This window comes from Cariama cristata, unplaced genomic scaffold (genome assembly GCF_000690535.1).
Source record: "Cariama cristata isolate BGI_N322 unplaced genomic scaffold, ASM69053v1 scaffold2114, whole genome shotgun sequence".
Taxonomy (NCBI): domain Eukaryota; kingdom Metazoa; phylum Chordata; class Aves; order Cariamiformes; family Cariamidae; genus Cariama; species Cariama cristata.
In genome coordinates, this window is record NW_009612183.1 from 4964 (window position 1) to 23943 (window position 18980).

The 18980-nt window shown below is 36.9% G+C and overlaps 1 protein-coding gene across 1 annotated transcript in view; it reads left to right on the top strand.

Moving 5' to 3' along the window:
• Positions 1-358: 358 nt before the first annotated feature.
• The window catches only part of RCBTB2 (regulator of chromosome condensation (RCC1) and BTB (POZ) domain containing protein 2), a 29247-nt gene continuing 10625 nt past the window's right edge, over positions 359-18980 (top strand). Inside the window, exons 1-9 of the mRNA XM_009698505.1 lie at positions 359-396; positions 3339-3402; positions 6248-6406; positions 6884-7034; positions 9162-9328; positions 10021-10179; positions 11732-11839; positions 13851-13993; positions 15815-16005. Coding sequence (XP_009696807.1) covers positions 359-396; positions 3339-3402; positions 6248-6406; positions 6884-7034; positions 9162-9328; positions 10021-10179; positions 11732-11839; positions 13851-13993; positions 15815-16005 — 1180 coding nt within the window. The remainder of the gene's footprint in view (positions 397-3338; positions 3403-6247; positions 6407-6883; positions 7035-9161; positions 9329-10020; positions 10180-11731; positions 11840-13850; positions 13994-15814; positions 16006-18980) is intronic.

The window sequence follows — 18980 nt, forward strand, 5'->3', positions numbered from 1 at the left end:
CTACTAATAGAACTTGGCTATTAGGACTAGTATTTGGGTTCCTTAACTGAATCTTATCTGTACCATAGAGGCCTATGTGCCGTACCCAAAGACCTGTGAAGGTTGAATCCAAACCAAGGCCAGAACTTTCAGATTCTAAGACCTAAACTCAGACTGCCAGACTGTCCAAATTCTTAATTGTACTTGGATTCCAGATAAGAGATTTGTGAAAGTTTAGTGTAAATATTTTTGTATTGAAATGGTGTGAGCTTTATCAAGAAATGGATGTTTACAACAATGAAGTTTTCTCCTTTCAACCTACACTTTAGAATTTTTTTTGGAAACACAGCTAATGAAAATGTATATGAAGTTTGAATACATGAGAAGTATTCCTTGCTTACTTTTTTACTTTCTAAAGTAAGTGTTGCATTTTTTAAAAAAAATGTAGTGGCTAGCTATTTTAAAGTGAGATTTCTTAGCAGTTATACACAAATTGTAAGATTTAGTAGATGAAAAACCCCAGTAACTTGCCTGAAATAGCTAGAGTATGCTTTTCTTCTGTACCTGAAGTACTCAAATATACAGATTTTTATCTTTTAATTTTTGATGAAAATGCTATTTTTTCTTTGCTTAGCTCTCTATATACAATGGTTACTTTTCTGGAGGGAAAATTCCTACAAGTAGGCAAATATGAATCATCACTAGTATTTTAAAGGTATACAGATAAGAATGATTCTTAGACAGGCTTAATAATGTATTTTTTTTCTTTATTTTCAGGATCCCAGGGTGAATATGTACTCTTAAATCAATTACAGGTTTTTAGAAAGAACACCTTTGCAGATGCAGACATGTGGCAATCAAGATGTACTTTTATTAGAATACATGAGTTTGAATGAAAGAATAAACTGGTGTAAGTTTAGTCGTCCCATGTACTCCTGTAGGGCTGCTCAGAAATAAGGTATCTGTGTTTGCAGAACAGCTTGAAGAATGGAGTTGCAGGGTAATTTTCTTTTAGTTATACATAACATAAAGCATGTTGTAACTTTTGCGTTGTGAGGACATGTAAGTGATCTTTGTTCTTGACATTCAGTGCAAAACTGTCAGCATGTTTGTGGGACTCTGAAAAGTAGTGGGCTGGAGAACCTTTTGTTAGGTCACTGAGATGGTTAGACCCTAACATATCTTTCTTTATACTAGCAAACAGCTTTTAAAGTCAAACTATGCTTTTGTCTAAACAGAAGCAATTGGATTGGAATATTAGAACTTGAGAATCGTGGGTGTCAGTTATGTATAAAATGGCTTGAAGAAGGAAATACAGAATTCTACGTTTATTTAAATTAGAAAATTCATAGTTAATAGTTATTCTGTTGGCGGACATGTGAGCCCTGTGAGCTGAGTGTAGGCTAAGGATGGTCAAGAAGCAGGTAACATATATCAGCATTGCTAGGGAGTGCTGGAAGGTGATGCTGCAAAATATTGGATAGCCTTAATAATCAGTTTCATGGTAGAGGTACTCACATACTTGAAATTAAATGTTTCAGAACGGCAGTTCAGTAATACAGTCCTGCTCGTGTTGTGGTCGTGCCAAAGGTCTTAATTAGGCGAGTTGTTTCTAGTTTAAATAGAGATAATGTACACAAAATCATCTGGTTGCATTCCTGTTGTTTGAACAAGTAAGTATGTTGAAGAAAGTAAGGAAATAACAAATCACTTAACAACAAGAGCTTAACAAGTTACCCTGCATCCATTAAATAGTCATTAAATTGTAAAGCATGGTAAGCGGCTATGGTGCTTCTTCAGGGCTCTGTTCAGTTGCACATGCTTAACTGCCTAGTGCCATTTAGTTCTTGGCTGCTGCTCCAGCACGGCATGGATACCCTATAGGTCCTGTATTACATCTGTCAGCACCGTTTGGTGTCGGGGATCCTCAAGGTCATCTCAAATAGCAGTAGGTGCTAATGTGTGGGCAAGTGAATCTGCCCTTTAGTCTTTCCTAGTTGAAAGGGAATATAACTTAGCTTCAAGTTATTTCAGTTTGGTTGTGTGTTTGAGCCTTAAGTTCAAAGTCAACATGGACAAGAGAGTAGCTGGACGTTCATACATGAGCTGAATTTATCATTTGATGTCTTAAACTAAGTGTATAAAGTACACCGTGTGTATGTAGATTTGTGGGTTTTGTTGAAGCATAAGCTTAACAGTGTGCATATTCAGTATAGTTGAGCTGCAGCAATTGTTTGGCTTATTTGTTTCAAGTAAATAAAAATATTTTTATTTATTCAGTAAATTGAATTATATTTGTTAAATCATTAATATTCATAATATTTAAATCATATGAATTTCATGTATTCTGTGTTATTGACCTAGGCCTTATGGCATGAAGTCTTACATAAGAGGCATGTTTAGTAGTAAGTTAGGTAGTTTTATAAGATTACATTTGATACTTATTTTAGTGTAGTATTCCTCTGAAAAGTAACTAAGTGAAATGGTAGCTTCTTTTTTGTTGGATGTTACTCTGCCTGTAGTCGGAATTTTAGAGACATTTAATTTTAAGTGAAAAGTGAACATTTTTTGCGTTGGCTGAACCAGTGGACCTCAAAGATAATATGTACAACTTTCTCACTTCTAGAGTAAAGTAAGCATGCTCAGCTTCAGAGCTGCTTACTCGTTTTTGCAGTTTTACTGAAAATGGAGTTGCATGGCTTTAAGTTAATAATTTAAGGATAGTAGAGTTGTGCATATTTATTTGTGAAGAAACATTTGATCTGAAAGTCTATTTCTATTGATTATGCACATCATAGAAATTATATAAATACTTTTTATAGCGTTGGCAGTGTTTTCTGAAGCAGAGTGAATATTTTAATTCTCAGTAAACCTGGAAAGACCCAAATGCTTTTCTAACATTGGTTTTCAGAATGGAACTGGAATAAGTGCATTCAAAGGCTTAAGCCAGAAATGGAAAGCTGCAACCAGTGTGCTTTTTCTTTGCTGAAAGAAATGTCTTGAAAGTTATGTCAGCAAGGTTCTAAATTTATTTTTACTGCAATAAAAAGACATTGGAGTATTATGTTTAATAAAACTTCTTCCTTTCCAATCACAGTCTGATTTATTTTAGTACTTGTTTTAAAAAAAAAAGTTTTCCAAGAATTATTATTTTAGGTCAGAATACAGAAGAGCAGAGTCTGTCTAACTGATCACTGTACAGTTGAATATAAAAGCAAAATTGTCTGAGCTTTGTGTTTCTTGTTTTCTCAGCCCACAGAAGCAAATAGTTCTGGCATAATATTAAGTATGTATAGTTCCATAAAGTATTGTTGCAGCAATATGATATGGTGATTTTAACCACAGTTCTCTCTCTGCAGGGGGACACAAGCACAAATCCGTATGGAGGATGAATCTCCTCCTTCTCAAGGAGTCAGTGTCAAGGTCAGAGTGTGAATTTGTACTGAGAATTCTGTATTGCTCTACTGAAAAGGAATAAGCTTGATTCCATTTAGCAGTAGCTTAGTACATGCGAGTACATTCAAGATAAACAGAAAACCAAAGCTATAGGTAGAAAAATGATCCTAGCAAAAGAAATGTTGCTTATGTGATCCACAAAATATTAGAAGAACACTATATTAACTTTAATTAGGTTCAATTGCTCCTTTGGCTTACAAGGCTGGATTAATTTAGTATTAAGTTCTAAGGTTACATGTTCCATCCTAATGTTTCAACAATATAAACTTGTTAGAATTAACTTTTGTAGTATAATTTGAGGGAAAAACTTCCTCCTATTTTTGTCTTTTATTTTCTTTGAACACTCTGCATATAAAACGTAATGAAACATCATTCAGATTTTGAGCTTAATGATGATGCCTTTTAAGGTGATCTGTGTGACAAATAAAACTGAGGAACTTTCAAACTGATTGCTGAGATCAAATGAAGTGTAGAAGTTCTAGAAATTCTTGAGGCATAACTGATACACCTTTGGGATGGGTAGCTGGACCATAGCTGGACAGTCTAACTGTCTTTCATGACTTTGTGACTTAGTGAGGAAACTAATCACTTATGGGATGTACATATTGGTAGGCAGTTCAAGCTGCTTTTCATATTTTTGGGACAGAATATAATGGAGAAGTATGGGAGGGGAGAAATTTTGAAAGGTGAGAGAATATCTCTTACTGAGTTGAATGTAACTAATAATTCCAGAGACAGGATTTAGAATATGGATATTTTTTAGTCTGCTGAAGTTTGTTGTTATTTCTCGTGCTAAAAAAAAAAAAAAAAAAGCGGTATTGTGTGTGTTTCCTTGGGTGCTTTTTATAATAGTTTGGGTTTTTTCCTTCAGTGTATTATTTTAGTGTTAAGAAGTGCTACAGTTTGGGGTTTTTTAACCTGTTAATTATAAGGGTAGAACATGAGTGCTTTGTAGAGGGAGGTCACAGAAAAAATCTCTTAAATTTAAGATGAATGGGTTCTGACACACCGTGCACTTGGAATTTAGAGCCCACGTTTTAAAGAAACCAGTATGTTATTCCCATAAGGGAATCTCTACAGTTGAAGAACACCCTGACTGTCCTTTTGAACCTCAGGCTTCATCAGTCTTGAGCAAAAGTGGGATGCAGTTTTGTTGATGCAACTGGAAGTGTAGTCTGTGATGCCTTCTTTATCATATTTTAAAAGTGCCAAAAATTCTCCATAGAATTAATGGTAACCTCTTGACATAAAACAAATTGTTCTGCGAAAAGCAGATGAATGAAGCCTGATTCCACATGGATTCATATCCTTTGTCTCTTATAAACCTGCTATGTGTCATGGAGGACAGCATTTGTTAGGACTAGCATGGACCTATTTGCTTGCTGACTGACTTCACAGCATACACGTCTGATTGTCCAGCTGCCTACTGCCAAATGGATTGTGTCAGCGGACTCTTCCCTTTCACTTGCAAATTTGGCTGAAATTTGTCGGTTACTTGGTGTGAGGAGTTGGGGAAAGAACTGGTGTGATCAAAACCTCAACTTTTCTTTAGTGAAGATGATCAACGCTCCTTTCCCTTCCTCAGAAGTATATTATAAAGAAGTGTGTCATTAACTGCTATTTACTTAAAGAATTTCATTCAGGGTTTATTTCTGTATTTTCAAATGTTACCTATGTTTCTGTGTACATTTTTTCATAGTAAGTGATACTAGTCAAAAAAGCAACATCCTTATGACTGACATAATGTGCTTCAGATTCCAAACTAGAATTTATTCACATCTTTGTTTCAGTCAGAAGTAAAAAAAATAATATTCTGTAACAAATCATTTTGTAACTTTGCTGCTTGCTAGAAATAAACTGATGATGCAGTCCTCACTGTTATGTGGTGAACTACATAATGCCTGTGATGGGCAAAACCTATTCTTACTTACCTTCTGATCTGGCAAGTAATGCTGCTTTTCTTTCATGTCCAGAGCCTGTTTTAGTTTCAGTAAAGAAAATTTGATGCATGCTTCTTGCAAAATTTGCTATTAAATTTTGATACTGCAACATTTTTCTGATTTATGCTATACTAAAGCAATAGAAATGTTGCATGAGATTCAGACATTAGCTTGACTAGTTTTAATGTTTGGAGAGACCTGTTCTTCTTTTCCTTTACCTATAAACTTGTCATTTGTCCTTGGATAAGCTGGAAAATATTCAATTACCTTTTTTTCTTTTATTGTGTATCTGCTTACATAAAATGCATATATTCTCAGGAAGTTCCCAAAGATGCAATAATTGTTGAAACACAGAAGTAAATTTCAGAAGTAAAGGAGAAAGGAAAAAGTGTCTCAAGTTTTCTCAAGGTTCCATTTTCAATGTTTGAAAACAAATGTGTATGTTTTTCCACAGATAAGTATATTTTTGGACAGCTATTTTTATGGTTTTCTTTTAACAGTAATTTTAGCACCAGAGGGAAAGACACAAATTATTTTCAAGTTTTGAATGTATACTTTACACTTTATATTAGAATCCTGTATGTTGAATTCTTTAAGCTAGCAGTTAAGTTGTATGAATATAGTGAAAATACGGCCTCACCGTTTAACTCTTATATGGTACTTTTCTCCATGCATATAGATCCTTTCTTTCTGGATCACGATATATTTTATTTCTTTATTTTAATGGCTTCCCTCCAAGAATTGATCTAGAATTAAAATACTGGTTTGTGGTTGAAAAAGGAGATGGTGGTGTTTCTCTGAATTTTTCCTTTTTACTGTGCAAAGGTATACGTTTCTATCTGTGTATTTGATATCATTTTTTACAATACCAGGTATTGGAGGCAACATTATTGTCAGCCTTGAAGATGCTGGATGTTGGGAAATGGCCAATTTTTTCTCTCTGTTCCCAAGAAGAGCTCAAGTTAATTCGTCAAGCCTGTGTATTTGGCAGTGCTGGTAATGAAGTGTTGTATGCAACTGAAAATGATGAGGTAATTGTCCAAGAGTGTGTATGAACATGACATACTTAGTCATTTATGTATCAAGTTGTTCTGAAAGCCAGTACTATGGTAGTATACCTAGAAAAAGTTGCATGCAAAAATGCCTAATCATTTTGATTGTTACTAAAACATGTTCAATTCAAATTAATGGCTTCCTACCACAACCAGACAATAAAGAGAAGATGGAGTTAGACAAGGTGCACAGTGACAGGAGGAGAGGCAATGGGCACAAGCTGGAAGATGGAAAATTCTAATTCAGTATTAGGAAAAAAAATTTACCATGAGAGTGGTTAAATCCTGGAGGGGCTGTGGGATCTTTTCCTTGGTTGTGTTCAGGACTCGACTGGACATGGCCTTGAGTCAACTGATCATTTAGACCTTTGTTGAGCAGAGGATCAGACTAGTTGACTTTTGGAAGAGGTCCTCCATTCCAACCTAAATGATGATTCTGTGATTCTTTTATAACAGGTTTTTGTGCTTGGCATGAACTGCAGTGGGTGTTTGGGAACAGGTGACATGCAGAGCACTATTGAACCGAGAAGGTTAGATTCTCTATGCGGCAAAAAGATAGCCTGTCTGAGTTACGGAAGTGGCCCTCATGTTGTTCTTGCTACTGAAGGTAAAGTATGATCTGAATATTGCTTTTTCAGATAGTCCACTTTAATTAGTCCAGCAGGTGTGAAAGGTCTGTGCTGGTAACATAAGAGAAAGAATTGGCATAGACATTCCGGGCTATCAAGTCCAACGTATTTTCATTGGTGAACATGACATGTCAGCTAGCTCTGTTCATAGCTAGTTCTTTTCAAAAGTTTTTCAAGCTCTGCTTTGATCTTGTAACTGCTTTTGGAAGGTTTTTTTTTTACTTTGCACTTAAGTTTGGAACTTCTGATTGCCTTTGAAATACGTTAGTGGCTACATTATGCCTATATGTTCTTGTGCCAACATTGTCCTTTAGCTAAAACGCATCTTTTCCCTCCTGTACCTACTTTTGGATGTGCTTTAAAGACCAGTTATATTGCCTCTCAGCCTTTTGTTTTCTGTTGTCGCATTGACACTCTATTATCCACATCATGCTAGTGGCCCTTCTGTTTATAATTAGTGATTTGTCTTCAAGAATAATGTACTTAATATTGTGTTCCCAGTGAGGTTCTGTTAGAGCCTGACTGATGATGTTAAGATTTGTCTCTCTTTCTCCATTAATGAGAAGAAACCTTTTTGAGCAGTCTAGATTAGATGACTAAAGGTAGGTGAGGGGAATTGTGTTGTAAATATGTGATTGTTCTTTATATTCAATTACATTCCAGCATTTTCTCCAGTCTTCAGGGTAGACCATTCTGGATGCTTTTTTATGTATGTATGTGTATTCTCCTGAGCTTTGTTGCTGGCAGATCTCACTGACATGTTCATACTCCTTACTCAGATGGTGAGCTGAAGTATTGCAAAAAAACAGGTCCAGAACTGATCCTTGATGATTTTTACTCATAACTCCATTTGCGTGAATAACTTCCATTCAGCCCAGCCTCTTTTAACCTACCTTTCAGACAACCATTATGTATTTCACAATTATTGTGTTAATGACTATAATTTCCAGTTTATGTTGTATGTTACAATGTGGCTGTTTCACCTGTTTACTGAAATGTGTGTTCCCATGTTGGTAAAATGAAGAGAAAGTTGTTTGACAGGATGAAGTCATTAGATTTAACCTGCTATTGTAGAGAAATATTGGTTTAGTGTAGCACATTTTGCCTTTGTAGTTCTGAGGAAACCCTTCTTAGGGATAAGGAGTTCGGTGATCTCTAGAAATCTGATGTAGTTGTATGTCAAACTTAGCTCTCCTGAATTAATGGCATAACTTAGGTTTAGAAAATGATGATGATGATAATAGACAAGATGAATGTAGGACAGCTATTTGTCAAGTCCTGCACTACTGTAACTAGAGGACACTTGATTTAAACCAGATGAAAGTGAGTAGAAAACGGTATTAGCTTCACAGATAATGGGCCAATATATGTACATTAAAGAGATATGGAAGTACCTGGCAATATCTGTACTCTAGTGATTGTAAATGCTTGGGAACTACAAAAAATGACCAGGCTCAGGTTTCCCTTAAACATCCGGTTTTTTCTATTGCCGATTGGAGACAGAATTTTGCACTAGGTGGACCATCGGTCTAACCCAGTCAGACATTTCTTGCATTCTTAATTTTACTAGCATGTTTCTCAAAATACAGGACATGAATAGTATGTTTAAATGATAAGTAAATAATAGTATGTTTATTAATAAGTAATAGTAAGTTTTTCTTACAAGCATCTTCATGTATATGTAAAGGAATGAAAGTGTGTTATTTGTTTTTTCCAAAGTGAGAAACAGTGCCGGGGCATAGACAAGAAATTTTGTTTAATTGTCAGTAACAAAGAAATTGAAATGGGGACTCCTGACTGTCGTTTCATGCTTTCTCTTCTATATTGCACTATCTCCTTTCTTTTAGCTATATGATTTCCTTTACTAAGATTATGATGATACTATCCTTTTGGATTTGTGGTCAACACTGTGTGAAGGTAGCATTGGTATGTCCGTGGGCTTAAGAGCCCCAAAGGGCGAGTGTATATATATATATGTGTGTGTATACACACACACAAAAATGTGTATATTGTTATTGAATGTGACTTTTCAGTTTGTAATTGTATGTTGTGTACTTATTGGAAAAATAGAGATTTTAAACCAGCTTTTTACATTTTTGTTATAGAAGGAGAAGTGTATACATGGGGTCATAATGCTTATAGTCAGTTGGGCAATGGTACAACAAATCATGGTTTCGTTCCCTGTCAAGTCTCTACTAACTTGGTGAACAAGAAAGTCATTGAAGTTGCCTGTGGCTCTCATCATTCTATGGTGTTAACATCTGATGGAGAGGTGAGAATAGCTGGAATTTTCTCTTAATGAAATTCACATATGTGAGAAACAGGAGAATATTCTGCATCTAAAGCATTAGACCTTCCTTCTTGCTATCCTCACAGTGCTGATGCAACACAAATATTTGCTAAAAACAGAAAACCTTTTAGGGTCTAGCTGCTTTGAAGTGCACGCGGAACATTGATTTTTGTGCCATATCTGCTTGTAATAACAAATTAGAATTTCTTTGTAGAGGGCAGCCACTTTCTTCCTGTGCTATACTCCACTGTAAATATTTAATGGTGTTAAAGCTGACATTAATATAAATCACGTTCATGTAAGGAGTTCTACCCACCAAAGTAAAAAGTTTTCTGTCATTTACTTTGAGTTGCCATTTGTGTCCAGTTAGCCATTTTGCTTTGCGTTCTGGAAAACTAGCAACAGATTCTTCCAACATTAATGCGGCTGTCATAATGCCTCTTACCTTTGGTTGGAGAAATAGAAAAGAATGGAATATATAAATATTATGAGTGGCATATTTTTGATAGAAACAATTAAATTATAAACCTATATATCTTCCTAAATCTCTAAAAGAATATATCCACTTGAACTCACAATGTAATTTTTTATGCCTATAACTTTTTTCTCTCTTGAATATGTACTTCGAACTGTATGTTATATAGCCTTCTTTTATGACAATTCTCTTACAACAGGTATACACATGGGGTTATAATAACTCAGGCCAAGTTGGATCGGGTTCAACAGCTAATCAACCAATTCCTCGAAGAGTTACCAGCTGCCTACAAAATAAAATAGTAGTTAATATAGCTTGTGGACAGATGTGTTCTATGGCTGTGGTGGAAAACGGAGAGGTAAGAAATTGTAAGCAAATTTTCTGACTGAATTTTATTTTAGGTAATATCAAGGGATGTAGGTAATTTCAAACCTGTTGGTAGTGAGCTACTACTCAGAAAAGAAGTATACCTTTCCAGACTCCCTCAAATCTACTTGCTTATACTGCTTATAAAAACCTTTGTCATAAATTGTCCTGCACATTCTGACATACTGAAGCACATCTTCCTATCCATGCTGATTTTGGTTTCTTCTTTAGAAAAGAGGTAGAGTGAAACAGGGAAAATTGTTCACTAACATTTGGTTTATGGCTTTTAGTTTTGTGAGATTACTCATAAAATTTAGCAGCTGTTACTTTGTATCAACTATTGAACTTGGCGTTGAGTTGAAAAAATTCAAGTATCAAATTTCAAATTTACTTGAAAGTAGAGTTCAGAAGTAAAAGTAGCATTGTGAAGGTCAGGAGATTTTTATAAATTTTGGGATTAAATTATATTGAATCTATATATGTATACTTAGCATTTCATGCTAACTACATTTTCTCGTATATAAAAATAACTAAGTTTGTATCACTGATTTACTGATTTTTAGAGCTGGTATTACATTCTAGCAAAAATGAAAATGCTGATTAATATGTTATCCCACTGCTGTCTTTAGCACTCATAGAAAAATAAATTATTGTCTATACTAGAATCTTAAGTATCAAAAGTGTGAGAATAATCAGTGAATGCTATTTTAATTTTCACTTCTCATATATGCATGCTTTATCTCAAGAGAAAACAGAGTAAATAAAAGTACATTGCGTATATTTGTTCTGCTGCAGTACCCTGTGCATCCCTCCCATACTTTTTTGTCCTTATTACAAAGATACAAAGAGGTTGTAGTGTTCTTGTTGGTTTAGTTCATATGAGCTGAAGATTTTGGGCAGCCTACATCCTCTCTGGCTCCATCGCTCCAAGCATTTCACTTTAGACCTAAGTAGCTATTGACTGCAGTAGAACATATGTCACTGAAATTATCAGAGCTTAGTATTTTCCTTTTTTCTTATGTTCAGCATAAAGCTGTTAACAGCCTACTCAAACTGTTGTGCATAGCTTCCAGTTTATGCTTGTTTTAGTGTGTTTTCTGTTAGAGGATTTTTGAATGAGAAATTAGCTCTTTGAAACAGGGAAGTACTCATGCTCAATTTGCTCTGTGCTAGGGAACAGCCATATGAATAACTTATTTTCTACTCTTCATATTAAAGTATTGTAGTCTTACATAATCATAACTCTTAAAGAGCAATGTGAATATAGAAGTTTAGAATTTTAGGTGAGCATGCAGTTGGAATTTTAAACAGAAATAGCATCCAAAATTTGCAGTGCAGAAAAAGATATACCTGTGTGTGTATATATGTACATTTATATAGGTATGTGTATATGTGTGTGTGTTTATGTGTAGCTACATATAAAGTACAGGTGTGAGGACAGGAAATATTGAATAAAATTATTATTGTAACTCTGAAGTAGTTGTATTGCTTTCAGAAGAGAGAGATAGTAGCAAACAGTTAAAAGCCCTGTCTGTGTTTTTAAGGTCTATGTCTGGGGTTACAATGGTAATGGCCAGCTTGGACTGGGCAGCAGCGGCAATCAGCCAACACCGTGCCGAATAGCAGCTTTGCAAGGCGTTCGTGTACAGCGGGTACGTTTGTGAAGGTCCTTGTCAAACCCTTTATAACAATTGAAAATATACTGAGGTGTATTTTGCATTTAAAGGAGATAGATAATCCTTTGTTTAAAGTGCCATTTATCAGCATAAATACACATATCTTAAAATGGATCTCTGTCAGTAGGGGAGAAACCGTGATCCTGTGGAGCTAAGTGGGAATTTTGCCATTGAGTTCAATGAGGCCAGGATTTTACTTAAAGGGGAATAGGCCATTAGAAATGTTTGGTCTTTTTTTTCCTGTGAAACTTAATTAAAAAAATTTCTCGTTATTTTAGTAAATAAGAAAGTCTTCATAGACTACACCATTCTTCATTAACACCTGTCTTCTTTTCTGAAAAAACGCTGCAGTTTAGCATTTTGTCTTTCTGGCAGACTGAATATCACTTTCAGAATTGCACTCCAGCCACAGTGACTAACTGGTGTTTGGAGTCTGAACAAATTGTCTCCGACTGCTTTTCATCAACAGTTGGTATGATTCCATGGTTAGTCTTGATCTTGGGTGGTTATTGCACTTCAGATAGCTGGGCTACCATCTGTGTAACTAGCAAAACTGATAACTTCTTTTGACTGATAAGAAATATTTAAAGTAACTGCAGAACTGATACTGAAAGTTTTTGATTGATTTATCCAAAATAGAGGATACTGTCAGGAAAATGACACATACTGCTAGAAAACACTGGTTTTGTAACCAAGTGAAAATTTACAAGACTGTTTTGAACTTTGGATCCTATTTGTTACATTTACTCAGGGAAGTTATGGATTTTATAAATCTTTTAAAATAAACTCATTTAATTACATAATTTTATGTGCAGTTCCTAGGATGTAGACATTAGCTTTGCTGGTAACAACTGCTGTTGGAGAATAACATAATAAAGTGAATATTATTTTCCCCTGTATTTATTCTCCTGTTTAGAGAGTGTGAGTGCTCCAGTTAGTTTGACTTAGATCCCATTTGCATCCACTTCATTTGCTTGATATTGAGTAATACCAAGTTGTAGACCTCCAATCAGTAAATAACTTAAGGATTTATTTCATTTAAAGCACATCACATGCTTCATGGATGTCAGTGGACTACATGTACTTATGGTGTATCTGCTTTGCAGATTGTATAAAAATACGTGAGTTAGTTTTGAACAACATAAATTAGTTATTGATGGCCATCTAGCTATAACGGGTTACATTAACTCATGCAGAGCAAGACTGTTGCTGGTAATTTTGCCACTGTGTATCTGTACATGCAGCATGTGCTGCACATGTCGATTGTAAAGTGGGTATTCAAGCAACCTTACCTGCGGTACCTGAGGAGGCAGCTCAGCGGGACCCGGAGGGTTTCCACAAGAGGGTGTGAGCTGAGACAGTTGTGTGCTGCCATCAAGATGGAGAGTTTCATCTCTTCCCTCTCTGTCCTGGCTGTCTGCTCCCATTGCTTACCTTGTGTGGGCACTGGTGGTCCTCAGGCCCGGCTATGGAGAGTTCCCTTCCAGTGATCTAAGTTATCTCAGCGGAGGGTCTGGTGAGCCCTGGAGCTGGCATGGGGACGGGGCAGTTTTGTGTGACTGGCAGTCAGGGAGGAGAGGAGCAGATAGGGAGACCTTGCCTGTTTTTACAGAGGTAAGCTGTTCACCTTGGAGCACTTGCCTATAGAGCAAGGTCAGTGCAAGACAGATCATCTGCCTTTTTCTGCATTTTTTCTGCATACTGTTCATATTTGTCATATGGCTTTCCTTCTTTCTCAATTTCTAGCCATTCTTTTGCTGTACTCTTGAGATTATCTGGCAGAGTTCCTCACTGATACATTTTTTTTCCTCACAGTCACCTCATCTACTTTGCTTCCCTTTTTAATAAACATATCTGTATTTGTAATTTTTGTAATCTTCACACTGATATAGAATCAATAACATTAATGTATAGCGTAACATGTATCTGTGTATATTGACTTACTGTTACATAAAAATGAGATTTTTCTTTTTATTATTCCTTATAGGTTGCCTGTGGCTATGCACATACATTAGTGCTAACAGATGAAGGTCAGATTTATGCCTGGGGAGCCAATTCATATGGCCAGTTAGGTACTGGGAATAAAAGTAACCAGTCTTACCCTACGACAGTTATTGTGGATAAGGACAGGTAATACTTACAGTCTCGCAGTGAGACATTAGTTGGCATACTCTCAGAAGAGCTACAGAAAATTATGGCATTTTTAATCTATTTTTTAGAAGAAATAGGCTATTTTTTTTTACAATGGTTCTTCTGCTAAATATGAACAGAATTTTCACTGAAATTGCTTGAATCTCCCCCATAACCATCCTTGTGAAAGAGAAACTGGATGTGCTGAGCCTGAATGTGCTGTTTTCTGCTTCGACTCACACTGTACTTTATAGGCCTTAATTACAGTTTCTCTTCAGTGGTGTAGTTTCATTGTTTGAAGTCAACGATAAAAGCTTTATTGTCTCTGAATATAAATTGTATTTTAATATGCTGCTTTTGACAAGAAGTACACACAGAACAAGTGAAGAGTGGACACCTGTGATTTGTATCATTTCTGCTATTAAATCTGGCTTATAAGCCAGGAGAGAGGGAAAGGGAGGAGTTCTTTCTTGGTATTGTTGCCTGAAAATTAAGCTTAGATTTTTAGAAGTTAAATATTTTCCTGTAAATCCTTGATGGGTAGTAGGGCAGTTGTTTCTATTGCAAATGTAAAGCCATGTATATATGTGGCCAGACATTTGAATATTCCTTACTGCTGAGGTCTTGATTTTGGCCTCCTGTTGTGAATAATAAGAAAAGTGTGATGTCCCTCTTAAATTTGTGTCTGTGTACGTTATTGTAAGGAAGAGGCAAGTCCTCTCTGGTGATGAGACATGGCCTGTTTTTGAAAGTTGCTATTTCTTTATGAGTGTTTGTGCTTTTGCTTAAAATGTAACTGATTTTTTCCAGACACTTTGGCTGCAGTTAAAATATTACCACATTTTAATACAAGTTTTAATGTTGTGTGCTGCTTTTCCCTTTTGTTGGCCGGAATATGCATTCTTGGTCTCAGTGAGGATATTGCCTCGCTAAAGCCTGCAGGAGTTGTACATACAGCTTTAAACAAGCTGTTTCCCAGCTGTTTTCCCCAGGCAGCTGGGAAAACAAGTAAACAAGCAGTAGTTCAGACTGCAAAACAGTGAATTGTGTAATGTTGTACGCAGTGGGAGTTTTGAAACACTAAATCAACCTTAGGATTAGTAAGATAGCCTGACATAGCTAAAATACACTTAGAAACAGCTTTTAGCGCTGTTTGGTTCTAATTTTTACTTTTGAAAATGAAAGTCTGGTACACATAAGTAATAATAATTGTATGAGTAATGACACTTCAGTGTTTTAATTGAGAGGTGTATTTAAATTGTTGGTTTATAACTGTTGCCAATAAGCAAGCAGGAAAAAGTTTTTCATTACCTTTCAATTATAAGCCAAAATGCAAATGCCTTTTTTTTGTTTTTTTTTGGGGGGGGTGTTTTGGTGGTTTTTTTTTTTTGGAAACGCCTCCTCATTTCCTCCTCCTTCTTCAAGTACTCGTTCTCTACAGCTTAATGCAGCCACTCACCTCACTGCCCAGCACCACCGAGGACCTTCAGAGATTTGAAACTTACCATAGCTTTGCTTGAGGGAGCCGAGGGTCAGTAGAGCAAGTGCTGCAGCAGATATACTGCTCTGCTGCAACAGTGTCTCCTCACTCCCAAGATGCTATTTCACTAAGAAACTTTGAGTGCACACTATTTGAAGAAATGTTGGTAGCCATTTTAATTTTGTTATGTATGATCAGAAAACAGCCTTCCAATTGGAAATACACGCACGCTTATAGATATGTTTTGTGCCAGAGAAAGACAAGAGGTAATGAGCTTTTTCACCGCATTTTGTTCTTATGAGAGTGACTTGCCTTTTTTCTTTGTTTGCTTGTAAATTCAGAGTTATAGAGATTGCAGCCTGCCACTCTGCTCACACGTCGGCTGCCAAGACCCAGAGCGGCCAGGTGTACATGTGGGGCCAATGCCGTGGGCAGTCAGTGATCCTTCCCCACCTCACTCACTTTGCCTGCACTGACGATGTGTTTGCTTGCTTTGCTACTCCTGCTGTTATGTGGCGTCTTCTGTCAGTAGGTGAGCTTAAATATTTTTTGTTTTGATATCTTCTGAATAGAATCATTAGTGCATAAAACAGTTGAATGTATTTGAAGCCTAGACTTAGTTTCTTGCAAAAATTTATACTGGGAAGCATAATTGTAATCATGTGTTACGTAAGTGTAAATGGTAATATGGAATTGTAAAAATTGCTAAGGCCTGATGGCAGTGCTAAATGATTGTTTTGTTGATGTGCTTTATTTCTGTGGGGAAATGCCTTGGGTTTGGGGAGAGTTTTTTTGTGTAACCACTGAATGTTACTGTACAGTGGCCACAGGTAGAGAAGTTGAGTTTGAATTTGGAGATTTGAGGGAGCCGTGCAGAACATTTAGGAACCTTGATGCTTTCTTTGAGGCCCTTAAGTAGACTACTAAGAACTGAAGGAGCCGAATTCCTGTGTTCAGAATTGGCCACAGGCACTTAGAGTCTCATGACAAGTGGTCACGACGTGGGCTTCTGAAAAGACAAGTTGCTGGATCTCAGATATTTGATTAACATTAAGGTCTGTCTTGCTGGCCTTGACTAGAAAGAGTTAAGTATATAGCATTGTCTGACAGAGCTCATTCTTCAGCTACAAATTCAATTCCATATCCATTCCTAATAAAGTTATGGGCTTTGCTGACCTAATCAAAGATGAGACACTTGGGGTTGTCTAGGTGTCATCTGGGAGCTTAAGCTAAAAGCTAGAATGCAGCAACTTGTTTATTTGTGATTTGAACTGTACTGAGTCCATCATACTTCCATTCCACTTCTGTACTATGTTTGTAATTGTTTTCATCTTGCTGTATGCTTTTGTCTGACAATTGTAGAACACTCTTTGCCCCCTTGGTGCCTTCTGGATGCCAAGGTAAAGAAATTCTGTTAATAGTACTCATATTTCAGCTTTGAGAGACTGGGGGATTAAATGGAGAATCCTGTTCTCAGGAAACTGCTTTGCTAAAATTCGTGTTTTCGGGCACAGTCCAAAGACCTCCATTTTCTCTACGTTGAGGCAGTTGTACTTTCTAGGGTGGCTTGTTCAGATCTGTAAGATATATGCTTAATTACTGTGGAAATTCTTAATATTACTAGACATAGAATAGTATCATAGAACCATAGAATAGTTTGGGTTGGAAGGGACCTTTAAGAGTCATCTAGTCCAACCCCCCTGCAATGAGCAGGGACATCTTGCACTAGATCAGGTTGCTCAGAGCCCTGTCCAGCCTGACCTTGAATGTTACCAGGGATGGGGCATCTACCACCTCTCTGGGCAACCTGTGCCAGTGGTTCATCACCCTCATTGTGAAAAATGTCTTCCTTATATCTAGTCTAAATCTACCTTCCTTTACTTTAAAACCATTACCCCTTGTCCTGTCGTAACAGGCCTTGCTAAAAAGTCTGTCCCTCCCCATCTTTTTTATAAGCCCCCTTTGAGTACTGGAAGGCTGCTCTAAGGTCTCCCTGGCGCCTTCTCTTCTCCAGACTGAACAACCCCAACTCTCTCAGCCTGTCTTCGCAGGAGAGGTGCTCCAGCCCTCTGATTATCTTCGTGGCCTCCTCTGGACTCGCTCCAACAGGTCCAAGTCCTTCTTGTGCTGAGGACCCCAGAGCTGAAGGCAGTACTGCAGGGGAGGTCTCACCAGAGCGGAGCAGAGGAGCAGAATCCCTTCCCTTGACCTGCTGGTCATGCTGCTTTGGATGCAGCCCAGGATACGGCTGGCGGTCTGGGCTATGAGTGCACAGTGCTGGGTCATGTCCAGGTTTTTATCTCCCAGTGTGCCCAAGTCTGTTTCCATGGGGCTGTTCTCGATCATATCATCCCCCAGCCTGTATTGATACCTGGGGTTGTCCCAACCCCAGTGCAGGACCTTGCACTTGGCCTGGTTGAACCTCATGAGGTTCACACAGGCCCATTTCTCAATATTTGCCTGCTACTAATTAAATGTAAATTGTGTTACTGCACTAAAATCCCAGGCAATGGGCTGGTTCATTCCATGTAAATATGCGTTTGTCAGCTGTAAGTTCTACATAAAAGTATGTGTAGTATGTTCAGATTTTTCTTCCATAGAATTGGTTATTTTATGAAGGAAATGGGACAATATTAGTATATGTAGCTTAATCATAAATTCAGTTATATGTATCTTCTTAGCAGAGTTCTGGGGCTCTTCAGCTTCCATTTTTCTTGCCCAGTTAAAATACTACTTCATGCTATCAGAATTTCCTGTCCACTTTTTCTCTTGTCTTTTCTTCTCAGTTAGTGCAGAGTATTGAGGAATTTTGCAAAGGAGAGTGGAGGAAGGCAAGAAGCAAAAACTGCCTCTTTCCTCATTTCATTCCTCACAGAGAAGACAACTGCTCGAGTGAGACTGAAACTGTCTGTTACAGTTTTTCAGTGCTCCTTTCTGCAAATTCACCTTTTCTTTTCTTCTTTTACAACTGCTGATTTAGGTCAGAAATACTCGTTTAGGTCAGAAATGCTGGTTTAGGTCAGCTAAAAGAGTCCTGAGTGGGATTCTATATGATCATTCATGTAATTATCACCTTTATGCTGAAGACTTCCAAGTAACCCATTTATTAATAAACATATTACTCATTAATACTCATAGATACTTATTTTCTTTAACACTGTGTGGTTAAGACTACATTCATAACTATTTCCAACATCTTTCATCCCCACCTTCATTGTTGCTGTGAACAATACACCCAGCTTCCTTGCACTGCTTCATACCTTGGGAGTCATTTTTGACTGTAGCAGCTCCTTTTAGTTTTGTTTTTTGACCTTGACTTCTTGGTCCCTTTGGAAATCATGTAGCAACACTGGAGCAACATTGTACCAAAGCACAAGGTGAAACCTTATACGAGGAAAAGGTTCTTTTATTTTTAAACAAAACTAATTTCAGATGCACTTCAAACCCACATTCACATATGTGCCAAGTGTTCCGTCCAGCATCCCAGCACTAAAATGTGTATTCAGG